The 16,625-nt window shown below is 40.4% G+C and overlaps 1 protein-coding gene across 5 annotated transcripts in view; it reads left to right on the top strand.

The window, feature by feature from the left end:
* The window catches only part of NR2C2 (nuclear receptor subfamily 2 group C member 2), a 48,535-nt gene that overhangs the window by 19,694 nt on the left and 12,216 nt on the right, over positions 1 to 16,625 (top strand). For 4 of the 5 annotated variants that reach the window (XM_060766241.2, XM_060766240.2, XM_060766244.2 and 1 more), the window contains 7 exons: positions 1,342 to 1,521; positions 2,213 to 2,360; positions 3,709 to 3,802; positions 4,118 to 4,251; positions 5,234 to 5,411; positions 6,077 to 6,198; positions 7,613 to 7,752. In XM_060766241.2, coding sequence (XP_060622224.1) covers positions 1,342 to 1,521; positions 2,213 to 2,360; positions 3,709 to 3,802; positions 4,118 to 4,251; positions 5,234 to 5,411; positions 6,077 to 6,198; positions 7,613 to 7,752 — 996 coding nt within the window. Of the gene's footprint in view, positions 1 to 1,341; positions 1,522 to 2,212; positions 2,361 to 3,708; positions 3,803 to 4,117; positions 4,252 to 5,233; positions 5,412 to 6,076; positions 6,199 to 7,612; positions 7,753 to 9,301; positions 10,268 to 16,625 lie in introns of those variants that run through there. The other variant, XM_060766243.2, reaches the window with a different exon arrangement.

Raw genomic sequence — 16,625 nt, 5'->3', positions numbered from 1 at the left:
CCTCCAGAGTTGGGCACAATTAAGACTTAATGTCAAGGGAAACCTTTACCATAACGATGATGATGATGTTTCTCTGTGACCTTCAAGTCACTTCTCAACTTACAGTGATCTGATTAATTTTATAGGTTTTTCTTAGGCAAAGGATATTCAGGGTGGTTTTGCCAGTTCCTTCCTCTGAAATATATCCTACAGCACCTGGTATTTGTTGCCAGTCTCCTATCAGACAGGACCTGGTGCCTTCAAGAATACTTAAGCTCTAAAATATTTCTAGCCCAACCTACAGTCAACCTTGGCAGTACATTTAATTAATTCTATTTAAAACAATTACACTTTAAAACAACTCAAAATCAAAATAAAACACACAATACTGTAGATTAAAAACCAAATCGTGATGTTACTTTGTCCAGAATACTTGAGTAAACCAGTTCTGACTTTTGCAAAGTAAGGAGAGACTATGCTAGTCTAACCAGTGAAGTCCCCAGATGAAGTGCACACTGTAAATTTAACCCTTGGATTGTGTGAGTATATTGTATCATTCTGAAATGCCCATTTTTTCCTACTTGCATAAGGACAGCTCTCTCTGTTTGCATTACTATAGAATATATTCTAGTCATGAGATAGGCAGCTACGACACTGTGACTACCATAAAGATCCCTTTGTTTCTTACTCTCATGGTATCTTGCCAGCTCTGTGTTCGAAGTTAACAGTAAAATCTTGAATCCCTACGTGACAGATGGCCTTAACCAGCACATATGTTTGCAGCTGGGAGAAGCAATCCAAAGGAGTAGCTCAATGGACATCGTTGTAAAACGATTTCTTCCTCAATTCTGTCAGACCAACTTCCACATCATGAGAATAAGCAGACGAAAATCTACCATTGTAATGGGAGTGCCTAGTGATCTTAGATGCCATAGCTTTATGCTGACAAGGAGAATGCAATGTCTACAACTTACAACTATATAACTGTGCTTCGAGGGTTTGATGTTCCAAACTGAGGTCTCTTTCTGGCACACATGCACACAGTATGACTGGTTTTTTCAGCACCCTGATCTAAAGCACTGATTGGTTTAAACATCAAGCACCCTAAACTTCAGTGGAATGGCATAGAACAGATGGTGTTATAGAAAATCTCTTCAAATGCTGATAAATGCTTTAAATATAAAGAATGTCTTCTTTAAAATGTCACTAAAAGACATATAGCTACAATTCAGTTTTGTAAAAATGGAAGGATAAAAATAAACACAAATGATCAGTTGAATGATATATCCACCATATTATTATGAAATCCACCTTCTTTGTCATTCTAATTCTTAAATTTTTCATGTCTTTCCTTCTTTTAAGGTCGTCACTATGGTGCTGTCAGTTGTGAGGGATGCAAAGGCTTCTTTAAAAGGAGTGTGAGGAAAAATCTGACCTATAGTTGCCGTAGCAACCAAGACTGTATCATCAATAAACACCATCGAAACCGTTGCCAGTTTTGCCGGCTAAAAAAATGTCTCGAGATGGGAATGAAAATGGAATGTGAGTCCAAATACACAGAATGGTTCTTTGTTTAGCAAAGTTATAGGGGCATGTTAATTTTTGCGATTGATCACTATTTCTTTTACTCTTTATGACTTTTTTCTTAACCCCAAATCAGAATTCTGGTATTATTTTATCCTCTGAAGTTAAGCCTGTGGATCCTTTTTATTTGTGCATATTGACAGTGCATTAAAATCTCTGTTCTGTACCCACTTACTTAGAAAGAAGCTTGATTTACTCACAAGTGAGTGGATAAACATAAAAGTGTTCCATGGTTTGCTGGTGCAGCAATATAACAGTGTTTGAGGTGTGATGATCAAAGCCTAAAATTAAACAATAAGAATGTATCTTGAAAATAGCAGCATGTTAGCAAAAAAAGATATTTGCATGAACAGCCAAATGTTGATGCTGGGCACAGCATGAGAACTTCTGGAATGGTATAACAGTGCTAGGTAAATCAACAATAACGTTCTGTTGTTAGCTTCAAAGTACAAAGATTGAACAAAGTCACCCCAAACCAGCTGGATGGATTCAAGCAGGTTTTGTGTTAAGTTTCTGTTAACTGAGACTCCATAGGGAGAGGTAAATAAGAATAATAACAGCACAATATGAAGTCATGCATTAATCTATACTTCTTATAAGTTTTTGAATGAATACTTTCAAGTATTTGTATTCTTGCATTGTGATCTAGCTGTACAGAGTGAAAGGAAGCCTTTTGATGTACAGCGTGAGAAACCAACTAACTGTGCTGCTTCAACAGAGAAAATCTATATCAGGAAGGACTTAAGAAGTCCTCTAATAGCAACTCCGACTTTTGTAGCAGAGAAAGATGGAGCTAGGTGAGTCAGAAATGGGTGTTTGAACTATTTGCTATTTAGAGAACGTCTTACAAAGTCTATTCTTTAATTCACATAACTACAAAATGGCATTCAAAATGTAAATAAGTTTTGAAATAATTATTTCATATTTGTACATTCCAGCATTACACTATATCCAGTATCCACTATGAAATATTCCATGCATGCTAGGATACTATATATATTATCATTCATACTCCTGTATAAGTCAAACCTGTGTATTAAGTCGAAGGCAGGATTTGTGGCCAAAATTATGGTTTGTTATATGACCTGTGAATAAAAAGGGTCATACTGCTGAGAGAGGGAAGCAATGACTCCATCTCTGGGCCAGTCTTCACAATTTCCCTGCCCAGGCATTCAATAAGCCAGAAGCAGCACCATGGCAGAAAGAATAAAGGGGGTCAGTGCTTCTTTTGGAGTCTCCTGGAAGAGAATTTTTTTTTGGTCATGTCAGAAGTGACTTGAGAAAATGCAAGTCGCTTCTGGTGTGAGAGAATTGGCCTTCTGCAAGGACATTGCCCAGGGGACACCCAAATATTTTGATGTGTTACCATCCTTGTGGGAGGCTTCTCTCATGTCCCCGTATAGGGAGCTGGAGCTGATAGAGGGAGTTCATCTGCACTCTCCCCGGATTCGAACCTGCGACCTGTCGGTCTTCAATCCCACTTCACCACCGGGGGTTCCTTCTGGAAGAGACTAAGCTCTTGCCTTTTGCCACTCAGAGAAAGGAATGGTGCTATTTGGGGAAAAATATCAATTTTATCAGTCGTATCTTCTATTATGTAATACAAAGTGATGCACAATTTGTGAATTTTAAGGTAATTAAAATGCAGTTATATGCTATCCAGACTTTTATATAATCAGGAAAGATAGTTGTGATCTTTTATTTAGATATTAGCATAGTTTTTCAGGACATAGTACAACTTAGTAATGCATGGTAGGATTTCACCTTAAAAGACTTCTGTTGTCAAGATTAGAGTGAGACATTGAAATTGTTAACTCCCCGAGGTAAAGACTTGACATGTGCATTCCATCTCTGTTGTATCATACAAAAGTGTAGTACTGTAAACTTTGTTATGCTTCTTTATTCCAAATTGGATGCAACTCTTTGAAACAGCCTATAATGTACAAGGAAAAGGAGAAAGTCTGAGAAAATAGTTATGCCAAGTTAAAAGATCTAGGTGACTGCAGTTTTGGAGATATGATATTGTTCCCAATAGAGAAATATCTCAACATGGAAAGGCACAGTGGTACTATTTATTATATATAAGAATATGTTGTGGTGTCTGAATAACTCATTACTCATATTTCTTTCTCCATTCTTGGACAGATCAGCAGGTCTTCTAGATTCAGGGATGCTTGTCAATATTCAGCAGCCAGTAATACGAGATGATGGTACAGTACTGCTGGCTACAGATTCCAAGGTAGCATTCCTCAGATTTTGTTGTACGTTAACATTTTATTATTTCATCAAGTTGATTCCTTACTATATGTGAACATACACATTGTTCTCATTCTCAATATTATCACTCAATATGGAGTCGAGTATATTCCAGTTTTGAAGATTAAACTTTGCTTAAATGAATTGACAATGTACAGTATTATGCCATTTTAGTTATGGTTTCACTGTAATTTTTTCTATTTTTATAAGCAGCTATAACATGGGAAAGACCTAGATGTTTTTAAATTAGCAGATATTTCATGTAATTGTTTCACTAACATTCACAATTGTTTAACAGGCTGAAACTAGCCAAGGTGCCTTGGGAACACTAGCAAATGTTGTAACATCGCTTGCCAGCATCAATGAGTCGCTTAATAATGGGGACACATTGGAAATCAAGCAAGAAGACCAATCTGCAAGTGAGATCACTCGGTATGTACTTAGCATTAGAAGCTTACTTTGTCTGATCTGTGGTCCATTATAAAGTTGTTATTTAATTGATTATCGTAAGATGCCAGCATTGGTAATTGGCTATTGATAATAGATATTGTCCTCTTTATTAACATTACTGTGTAGGTTATATTTTCCCTCTGTCATCAACCTGCGTAGATTTTTAACTTTAGTGCTACAGTGTATTTGTTAGAAATAGCAAAATAATCCAAATACTTCAGGTTTGATCTTTGTAGACATAAATGTATGTGTACTGAGATTGTTTGTCACTGCAAATAATAGGATTTTATCACAGAATTGCTGGAATAATCCAGCCCCAATAGTTACCTTTAAAATCTAGCCTGCTGTCCCTAAGAGCAGTGTTATGTGGCAGTAATGAATGAGATGCTGAAGGATGGCACATGCAACTCCTTCTCCTCAGGCAGTATGTTAACAAAAAAACGGGGCCTATGTTGGATCTGGCTGCAACTAGGGGTGGAGGGATCAATGTATCATTCTTAGTGACCTGCATCTCAGCATCATGGAACTTTGGCGGAGCTGGTGACATTTTAAAATCTGTTTTGAAGATATTACTATCATGGCACTAGAACTACAAGCATGATAATAGAAAACAATTATAAGTTCATAAGTGTAACTTACAACATTGTAACTGACAGCATACTAGCCCATATTTCTCATGTTTTAATAAATAAAAGTAGCATTGCCAGGAACGTTTTCCCCCACCCTCAAAAGTGTTTTTTGTATTTTTAATTCCTCCAAGCCTGCAAATACCACCTTATTTGCAACTGTTGCATTTTGGTTTCATGAGGGTAGGTATTCAGACACTTAAGTTCACTGTTAGTATATAGAGTAACTTGATTTCTCTTTAGGTGGAATTATCATTTGCTTTATTTCATTAATAATGCATAACTATATTAATATATGTTGAAAGGGACTTATCTGACAGGTGCAATCTTACCTGCAGGGCATTTGACACTTTAGCTAAAGCACTTAATACTGCAGATGGTACAGCAGCTCAGAATGCAGAAGATGGGATGGACCCTACAGGTGGTGGGAATATTCATGTAATCAGTAGGGATCAGTCTACTCCAATAATTGAAGTTGAAGGACCCCTGCTTACAGATACCCATGTGACATTTAAGGTGCGTGTTACTATTTCACAAATGTGTCATTAACTCTTTCATTTTTAAAAAACATTAAGTCAGTGAGCAATACTTTCATTTCCCATGCAGTCTTTTTAAAGTAAGACTTTTTAGTTATCTAATTTCTCTAACTTGTAAACTATTAAAATAATATTAATAAATAATATATTCCTAAATTTCTAACTTTTTTAGATGCTAATACCTCTATGTATTGCAACACAATTTCAAGAAATGTAACCATAAAGAAGCACTGCAAATTTCACTTTATATCAAACTGCTCTTTTTTTTTGTTTCATTTCAGCTTTCATTCAAATTGAGGGTTTTCATAGCCACTCTTAGGAAAACTCGAATTAAACATAAACCAGCATTTGACTGTTTAAATAATTAACTATGTCAAGTGTATTGGTCTATGGCATTATGGATCTGCAAGTTTGTGGAAATTCAAAGTGATACTTGTGTTAGTCTGTTACAATAAGAAAGAAAAGGGAGGGGATTAAACAGCATCTTGAAAACTTATTTGTATATTCCAGAGAAGCTTCCATGGACTTCAGTCCACTTGTGATCCCCGCTTCTTGTCTCCCTTAGCATGTTGCTTTAAAAATTAAGCTGTTACTGTTTGTGAGTTGGAAAAATGATGAACCTCAGTCTTTTCTATTTTGTTACAGTTAACCATGCCTAGCCCAATGCCAGAGTATCTCAATGTTCATTACATTTGTGAGTCAGCATCACGGTTGCTTTTCCTTTCCATGCATTGGGCGAGATCTATACCTGCTTTTCAAGCACTAGGGTAAGAAGTTTGTTTCTTTTTTGTAAGGAATTAGTCACATTTTCTGTATATACTATTAAAATGCAATTACTTCATTAACTGAGTTGAATACATGACAGTAAACATTTTCAAATTTATATGCATGCGAAAAAAGATTGTCTAAATGTTTTTATTCCTTCCAACAACAGCAGATCCATTGACCCAAAATACAAATATTCATTTTGGCTGCTTATACCTGTAACCATGACAATCTCTCAAAAGAGGTTACAAAACATTTACACAATCCACTTAAGGTGTTCCTATGATGGCAAGATTATTTAAGGAGCATTTCCTTTATAGTTAGTTTCTGGTTTTCCCTTTGGCTGTTGCCTAGACAGGAAGCCCATTGATCAGCTTTGAAGCATGGGACTAGGTTGGACCATCTGGAATTCATATAATTCTTGAAGGCAAAGTCTTTTCTTCACAACTGCAAGGCTACAATTCTCTAGTCGCTTCTTTATTTCCCAGCAGAGAACGGGATAATATTCTTCAAGGCTGTTCTTGATAGGCAGAGAAAAAAAATACCTTCCAGTGTTACCACATGGAGGGTGAAGAACAACCCCTGGAGATCACTCTATCCTGCGTACTACTCCTACAGGATGTGCTCTTCTGGGCTCTTCAAATTCTGTACTACAACCACCCCAGAACCCCCTTTTGTATTTGTCTTGCCTTGGTCTTCTCTTTCTGCTTTCAGCTTTATTTCCCACTTGAAAGACCAGATACTTATTCCCCCTTTTCTTTCCAATTGGGCAGTTGCTGCAACAACCAAACTGTTTAACTCCAGAGAGCATTTAGCAGTGTCCAGCTCTTCCTAATTCACTTGTCATAACTTGCATTAATCTTTCCCTTTCATCCCATTTATTGTCACCTGGTGACACTTGAGTTCCCTTCTCCAGTCTTAGGAAAGATTCCACTTAACTGTTGCTTCAAAACAATTAAAACCCTATTCTCCTTCTGGACTTTTGACACCATGTGTACAGTAGTCTGATCTAGACCTCATTTTCCTTCCATCTGAAAAACAACTAACCCTATTATATCCCTGCTAAGCTATCACCTAAGTACCTTCTCCACTTCTTCCCACTAACACTTACCAAATCTAATAAGTGCATTTTTCTGTTTCGTATCGATGCAAAACAATTTGCTCTATTTCGCCTTCTTGTCCCAATATACAACCGACATCCTTTTCAGCATGCCAATTACATTGTTCCTGTGTATATTTTAGTATTTTCTGTTAATACCCTCATTCTTTTCAATTCTACTTAAGCCTGAATTGGCCTTGACATTAGTCACAACCTCAGTACTGATTTGTATAACACAACAAACAAACACTTGAATTGTAGCATATCTCCAAAAAAGGAAATTAAGTTACATAATATTTGTTTTTTATAATTTTTAGGCAGGACTGCAATACAAGTCTTGTGCGTGCCTGCTGGAATGAACTATTTACTTTAGGCCTTGCACAATGTTCACAGGTGATGAGCTTGTCCACTATCCTGGCAGCTATTGTCAACCATCTGCAAAACAGTATACAAGAAGGTATGCATGGTTTCATTTTTAAATGTTGTGTTACTATGTGTACTTACAAAATGTTTAGAATATCTATTAAAAGGTTTGAGCACAATTGTACAGTTTATATTTCAGAAATATTAGTTTTGTTTATACATTTCTTACTAATAGTTCATATTTATGTTGAAATTGGAGTAGGAAAATAGTTTTACCCCATACCTTTGTGTTTTCTTTGCTCATTATCTGAAGTTTAGTGTAGATGTCAGCAGTGTAACTCCAATGCACAAGCAACTGCTTGTTGTTAGAGCTCCACATGATTAGGAATGTTCTAGTCCTGTCAGATCTTCCATAGGAGCTGCTGCTTGGTACAGTGGGATTCTATTTCAAATATCTGTGCTCAGTGTGTGGGTGACAAAGATAGGAGAAATTATATAATGGGAATGGCTAAAGGTACTGCTACTGCTACTGCTTCAACACAGAAATACAAATAATGGGGCTGTTATTTCAGCATGAAAGAAAGCCATGAAGGAAATAATTTGTTTCTTTGTTGCTCTTTCCTATGTTAAAAGTTCATTTCTCTTTATTGAGACACTGTTTCTTTGGTTTGAAGAGTATCTGTGTTTGTTACAGACTGAGAGATAGACATCTAAGGTGCATTTCTTCCTCTTTGCAGTATATAGGCTTTTTAAAGTTGTGAATGTTAGTTGTCTCTATGCATATAAAACTATATATTTAGCTTCTGTTTCATGAGTGATGTTAAAACCGTGCTTGATCAGCAGAGGGGGAGAGAAAAAATGAAGTACTACAGTATTTGTTTTCCTGCACACTTATTTCTTCCTGTTTATCCATATAGTACTTGTTGAGTTTCATAGGGTTGTCACCTTTGTAAAATTAGATTGTAAAAATAAATGAAAGATTTTCAATAAAACAGGACTTCTTTAGCTTTTGTTCCTTATTCAAAATTCTGTGCAGAGATTTTAAACAGCCTAAATATGTACATTGAAATAACCATGACTTAGAACCTGAATGAAGAAAACAGATTTTCTGGAACCAGAATTCTACTCATCTTATCTCTGGATCCTAGTGCATGTATGGAATTATAGTTTCAGCCTAATTAATAAACATAAATAAGCTCATTGCGGTGGATAAACTACCTAATCAATAAATTTTACCAGTGTAGATGTACCCAAATAGTCCATTCTGGTTGCAGGCCTTAGGCAGCCATTTGCTGCTAGAAGGCATTAAATGAATAAAGAAGATATGTTTGTGCACAGTATTTGATAATGCATGTGGGCATGTTTGCTATGTATTTCTTTCTTTTGGGTAGTTTTCTGCTTTCATCTCTTGTAAACCTGTGATCACATGATGGTAGAAATGTCAGTTATAGTGCAAAAACTGCATCAAGAACAATAATACTATCTTATTAAATCGCAATTTCAACAAAAGATCTTTTCAGTATGGTGGGCTTTCTTTGGGCTATTTTACGTGTTTGTTTTGGGGTGTACAAAAGTCTTAAGTTAGTGGTTACAATAATTTACTGATTTAATTTGTTAAATCCTTTCAAACTTAATTATAATAGGCAGGTTCCACCCCCAAGCCAGGCCCTCAAAAGCAACAGAGCTGATGTAGTTCTTCTGAGCAAGGAAAAGGGCAGGATATTCAGAGGCCATGGAGAGGTAGGTGCCCTACGTTTGATTAAGTGTAGGGCTGTAAGATTTTCCAGCATTCCAAGCTGAAAGGTGTTTAGAGAGATCTGTGTAAGCAATAGATATAGGAGAGTATTGGCCTCTTGGAAAGTAAAGAACCACAGGGGATAGAGACACTATAGCTGAATAGTAGTGATGTGTTTTACATCTTTAAAATAGCTCTTGATTTTTAGAGTCAGAAGTAGAATATTTAGTACTTAAATATTGGGCAAATCATTGCACAAAAAAAGGGCAAGGACCATTTGATCATGCTAATTTGTAATAACAGTCACTACACAAACACCTTTTTCCTCCATGATATGTTCATTGCATTACCTGACTACAAACAGTTTCCTTCACCTCTCTGTTTAGCTACCACTATGTTTTTTTCCTGTCAAGTAGGAAGCTGCCTACTGGCACATTACATAAGCCAACTATGGAGAAAATTGTGATTGTTTGTTTGGTTGGTTGTGTCCAGTACAGTGCATATAATGGAACAACAGGCAGCAACATGTTGCACTAATTTTTTCTTGCCCAGAATTGGTGGGCTGAGTAGGGAGCTGTGAATCAAAGGTTACAGCTGGTCCCCATTCAAGAGGAATTTACTCCTTGAAGCCTGTCAGTCAAAGAATAGTTATTATTAAAATTATAGATCATACTGTATCATATTTAAGTTATACTGAAATGTACATAATATAAAAAGTATACAGTTCTTAATAGAGAAAACTGGGAAAGGAAATTGTTGCATGGAAACCTTGGGACAATTGTTATTCTGTAAATAACACCTTTGCTATTAATTTATTTTTAATTTGAGTTGATTTTAACCCCGCTTTTCTCCTGCACTTAGGCGAGGCTCAAAGTGGCTAACAAAGTAAAATTTAAAACAGATTAAAACCTGATAAATTCCATATGTTGTTGTTGTTCATTCGTTCAGTTGTTTCCGACTCTTTGTGACCTTATGGACCAGCCCACACCAGAGCTCCCTGTCGGCTGTCACCACCCCAGCTCCTTCAAGGTCAAGCCAGTCACTTCAAGGATACCATCCATCCATCTTGCCCTTGGTCGGCCCCTCTTCCTTTTTCCTTCCTTTTTCCCCAGCATAATTGCCTTCTCTAAGCTTTCCTTTCTTCTCAAGATGTAGCCAAAGTACTTCATCTTTGCCTCTACTATCCTTCCCTCCAATGAGTATTCCATATTGCAATCTGATTATCTAAAACTGCCAGTGATAAAACTATTTACAAATATAACATACATTTCTTATGTTGTGCAGATTGCAAATGTCACACAATAGAATAAAAACGGGAAGATTCTCCTTCGTATTGAGCAGGACTCTTTACAATTGAAACTTCTTGACATTGTATCTTATAGTTCTGAAAATGTAAAGGTTTGTTTTCTGCAGTGATTTTAAAAGTTAAAGATAACTCAATAGAAGGATCATTCTTTGACAGTGATCATTTTTCTGCCTTCATTGCCTGTTTTTTTTCCTATTACAACATTATCATGAAGCAGAGGTTTATAGGTTAGAGTATATAATTGACAAAAAGCTGTTTCTCTTTCCCAATCAGACAAACATTAGATTGACAGTCTCCTAGAATTTTCCCCTCATATCTGTAGTTCACCTGAAGCATTCTATTGTTTACAGAAACCATTACTGTTCTGTGGAGATAATTCCATTCTCATCTGCTCCAGTGATTTCTTCTTTCTCGAGAGTACATCAACTGTCAATTGCTCCAGTAGTTTCTTCAGGAAGCAAAGAATGTTCACAAAGCATCTTTTATCTCCCAGACAGTAGGACACAGTTTATGAGGCAACTTGGGTCACTTGGCATGGGGAGTTTCTTTGAGAGCATACCAAAATAATATTTTTTAAAACCCACAACACCTGTGCCAGCTTATCCACTAGATGAGCTTACAGCCAGGTGAAGATGGTCCAAGGACTTTCGTCAAAGGAAGACGTTTGTATGCCTGCTAGAAGTTAGGATGATAAATGGATTTTCCAATGCTCTCTTCCACTGTAGCAGACAAGGATGTCCTCAGGTGGCACAGGTCCACAAGAGCAGTCAAAGAAAAATGTGTGCCATAGAATTGCAGACTATGGCAATTTTGTTGTGTCATGAGCAGAATAAAGAGTGTAGATCAACAATTAATGATATGATTGCCATCGAATACACATTTTGTTTCAGTAATTGCAAAATTTTGAGATCTCCATTCAAAATACTCAGAAGTTGTCTGCTAGAATCTGAGTTCAGTAGAAGCTCCTCCATGCTGGGAAAAGGTCAGAGTTTCAGAAGATGAGATCAGTATCATCCTGGCCTCTAGGTAGTAGTCCTCAAGTAAGGAATGCAAAATAGTTTCTGACAGCCTTTCAGAGCTGATGCAGAAAAAAATAAAATCTCTTATTTCCAAGGCAAAAAGAAAAAGAAAATTTCTGCTCTCTGGTTGTGATTATAATCTAGCACTCAATAATAAAATATCAGGAGATGTCATTAGTTGTTCCTTTGGACTTTGTTTCATTATCCCTAAATCTTATACTTCCCAAAACGGAAGCTTAAGTTATTCTTCGTGTCCTCCGTGAAATGCACACTTATGGGTTATCCCTCCGCGCATGCGCAGCAATCCGGAACTTTCTAGAGATTTTAATGATTTAAAAATGATTATTTGAGTACAACACAAGCCCCGCCCATCCCCCGCCCCCCCGGTATATAGGCCGTGGCGTGCGTCTGAGAGGTAGTTCCTTTTTCCGCGCCAAACAGGCAGCATCTTAGGACTTTCTCTCTGCGATCGGACTTCTTTGGCTTCTTACCAGGACTGTTTATTGACCTTCCAAACTCTCCTTACCTGACTCGGACCGGCTGACGACTCTCTCAGGCTAGCATGTCTTCCCTGTCTTTTAAAAATTGCTCTGCCTGCGGGGCTAATCTCCCCGAGGCAGACAGGCACTCTAAATGTCTCCTTTGCCTAGGAGAAACCCACAATCTCCAAACTTGTGAGATTTGCCAAACCTTCACCACCAGAGCGCGCAAGAGCAGAGATGCGAGGCTCAAAGCGCTGCTTTATGAGCGGGCCCTGGCCCCGCAAATGGCTCCCACTCCTTCCCAATCTTCCCCGATACAGGAGACCTCCCAGCCTTCCTCCCCACACGCTGGGGATAGGCGGAGCAAAGATCAGGCAGACGCTCCCATTGAGGAGCCGCCGAGAAAAAAATCTAAAACAACAAAACAGACCACGAGGTCTTCCAAAACAAAGGAAAAAGCTAACAAACAAAAAAAGGGACGGCAACTCACTGGCACACAGCCCTTGAGTCCTCCTATGTTGCAAACTGTGCCTTTCCTTCCCGGTTCCGCTCTGCATCTGCAGGAACCGCTCCCCAGCATGCTACAAATGGAAAACCCCTCCCACCTCCCTCCTTTGGAGCTTTTAGCTCCACACTTGGAGCTTGAGACGCAGCCTCCGGGTGATCTCTCCACCTCACCTCCTCCCCTTCCTCCTTCTCAAGCCTCTCCTCCCCCCTCCCCCAGCCCTCCCCAATCCCCGGATCCGGGCGAATCCCCTTCGCCCGCACAGCCCAACACCTCGGCGCACGCGGCCGGACGCCGCCGCCGCTCTCCTTCTCCGGCTCCGCGCCGTTCTGAAGCTTCCTCTCTTCCCCCTCCCAAGAAGGCACGCTCTGTGCCTTTAGAGCACCAACAGCCTTATCCTCCTCATGGCTACCCTTACCACCTTTACCCTCCTCCTCCTCCTCCTTTCCCCTTTTATCCCTATTACTACCCCCATCCTCCTGATACCTTCAGAGGACCCCACTCTCCTCTCCCCTTGGATCCAAATTTTCCCCAGCCCCCACGTAACCCTCCCTCAGCTACACTCTCTCGCCCTCCGGATCCCCAAACAGACTTGGAATCCCAAACCTTCCCTCTGGATCCAATCATGCCCCCCCAACTAGACCCAGAAACCATTGAACTGGATGCTACAGATGACACTCCAGTCATCCAAGACCCTCAACCAGATCCTGATCCTTCCCCTCAACATTTAGAGGATTTTAAAAAATTCTCTGCACTACTGATAAGGCTTGCTAGATCCTTAAACCTCACCACTCCTGAGCCCACAGACACTGTGACAGATCCATGCTTCACCTCCACTGAACAACAAACACCTGCATCCACTGTGTTGCCCACTCTTCCATATTTGTTGAAAATCCTAAAGAATACAGGAGTTGCACCAGCCCTGGTTCCAGCAACTCCTAAAAGAGCAGAAAACTTATACCGTATTGATTTATCCACAGCCTCATGGCTCTCTAAGATGCCCAAGGCAAACTCTGTAGTAACTGATGCTCAACCAAAGCCAGTACAAATAAACCAAGCATCCCCTTCTGACAAGGAAGGGAGAAAACTAGATTCTATGGCCAAAAAATTCTATTCCTCAGCATGCCTTTTCGCACGCATGGCCCATTATGGGGTTTATATGAGTGTATACCAAACTTACCTCTGGAACAAAATATCCCCATACCTAGACCTGCTACCACCAGCAGAACAACCATTGGCTAAAGCCTTCCATGGGGAAGCCCTTCTATTGGCAAAATTACAAAAAGACCTAGCAAAAAATACAGCTGATACTTCTGGAAAACTTATTGCAGGATCAGTAGCCCTTCGCCGCCATGCATGGCTTAGGGCAGCAATTCTTACCCAGGCTCAACGCTCTCTCATTGAGAACCTCCCAATGGACGAAGCAGGCCTGTTTAATCCTGAGACTGACTCACAATTGGAGCACTCTCATAAGATGAAACAAACAGTGTACAAATATGACCAACAACCGTACACTTATCAAAGGCAACGTTGGGGCTCCTATTACTATCGCCCCCAATTTTACAACAGACCATACAACAACTCTTTCTACAGAGGACGACAGAGACCATATATGCCGGCAGCATCCACAAGACGCCCCTCACTTCCGTCTAGAGGTCAGTACCGTGGTACCAGGCCCTCTAACAACAACAAACGTCGCTTTTAGCATAACCTCCCCCCTTCCCCCCCCTTCCCCCACACAACCAATCACCTACCTTGACAGATTACACTCTTTTCTCCCACAGTGGCAGTCCATCACATCTGACACTTGGGTCCTGGATATAGTTGACAGAGGATATGCGATTGAATTTAACGAATATCCACCAGTGGGAAAAGTCATCCTTACACAACCCTCCCAGACTTTATGGGAAGAGGTCCAATCATTACTCCTCAAAGGAGCCATATCTCCCATACCCCCACATACATCCAACACATGTTTCTACTCCCGCTACTTTCTCATAGACAAAAAGGACGGAGGATTAAGACCTATTCTTGACCTACGCAAACTCAACACTTTCATTACCCCACGTAAATTTCGTATGGTCACTCTCTCCAACATCCTCCCCTTTATTCCTAAAGGCTCTTGGCTAGCAACTATAGACCTACGAGAAGCATACTTCCACATTTCAATTCGGCAGTCACACCGGAGGTTTCTCACCTTCGCAGTTCATCACTACCACTTCTCGTTCAATTCTCTCCCGTTTGGTTTGTCCACCGCCCCCAGGGTGTTCACAAAGTGCATGGCGGTCATAGCCGCACACCTCCGCCAACAAGGCATAACGGTTTTTCCTTACCTGGATGACTGGATGTTGGCCTCATCCTCTAAAGCTCAATTATGCACTGATATTCATTATACCTTATCTCTTTTGCAGGATCTGGGCCTAGTGGTGAACCACGAAAAATCGCAACTCCAACCAACTCAGCGTATTCAATTCATAGGAGCCATCATAGACTCCACAATTCAAAGAGCCTTCCTCCCAGAGGATCGTTTCTTAAGACTTCAACAGGCTGTTTTCTCCCTCCTCCACTCCCGACAAGCCTCGGCTTGGGCCATCCAGTCTATACTTGGCCACATGTCTTCCACTACAGCCGTAACCCCCTTTGCTCGGCTTCGGATGAGGCCTCTGCAAAACTGGTTCATCAGGGTGTTCGACCCCCTCCACGATCCACAGTCCCGACTCCTCCACCCACCACAAAAGGTACTCCAATCCCTCAAATGGTGGACAAAAGCACACAATGTTCGCCTAGGCATGCCCTTCATACAGCCACACCCATCCATGTCCCTGACAACAGATGCCTCCAACTCAGGCTGGGGAGCACATCTCAAGGGGTTCAGAATCAGTGGCCACTGGCTCCCTCAGGAAAGACATTTCCATATAAACGCCCTGGAGATGATGGCGGTAGAGAAAGCCCTTCGGGCCTTCACCCGCATCGTCTCCAACCGCATAATCCAGGTAGTGACAGACAGCACTGCAGTAAAATTCTATATCAACAAACAAGGGGGAACACGGTCTCAGACACTGACGTCAATATCAACACGCATCTGGGAATGGTGCATTCAGAGAAACATCCTCCTCACAGCCATTCATCTACCGGGCCAAGACAACACTCTGGCAGACTCACTGAGCAGAACAGGGAAAAACAATCACGAGTGGCATCTCCACAAGTCTCAGTTCCAGGCCATTACACACAAATGGGGAACACCGACAATAGACCTGTTCGCATCCCCAGTGAACACTCACTGCCCAATGTACTGCGCAAGACTCCGCCCTCACGTATCCCCAGGCTGTCTAGGAGACGCTTTTCTCTTCCGCTGGACACCAGACCTCATCTACCTTTTTCCCCCCCTCCCCCTCCTGTCACATGTCATAGCCAAGATAATCCAGGACAACGCCAACTGCATCCTGATCTCCCCTTGGTGGCCACGCCAACATTGGTTTGCCACCCTCCTCCAAATCTCCAACGGGGACTACTTCCACCTTGCCCCCATTCCAGACCTCCTCACAGTGGAGAACGGGCTCGTTCTCCACCCAGACCTCCACTCCCTCCGCCTGACGGCATGGAGGATCAAACCACAGTAATCTTATCAGACGAAGTATCGCGTATACTCCTAGCTGCTCATAAACCATCCACTACAAAATCATATACTTACAAGTGGTCATCATTTTCAAAATTCACAAAATCAGTGGGCTACGAGCCCATCTCCGCACCCACAAAGGTGGTACTGGATTTTTTAGTTCACCTTTCCAAGAAAGGTTTTTCTCTCTCCTCTGTAAAATGTTACCTGGCAGCTATCTCTTCCTTTAGAAAGAAACGTGGCTTGCCGTCCCTTTTTCAAGACAATCTGGTCCAATTGTTTCTAAAGGGATATAAGAATGTTC

This window comes from Anolis sagrei, chromosome 2 (assembly GCF_037176765.1).
Source record: "Anolis sagrei isolate rAnoSag1 chromosome 2, rAnoSag1.mat, whole genome shotgun sequence".
Taxonomy (NCBI): domain Eukaryota; kingdom Metazoa; phylum Chordata; class Lepidosauria; order Squamata; family Dactyloidae; genus Anolis; species Anolis sagrei.
The sequence above is the reverse complement of the archived record's forward strand: the minus strand, read 5'-3'. Positions and strand labels throughout refer to the sequence as shown.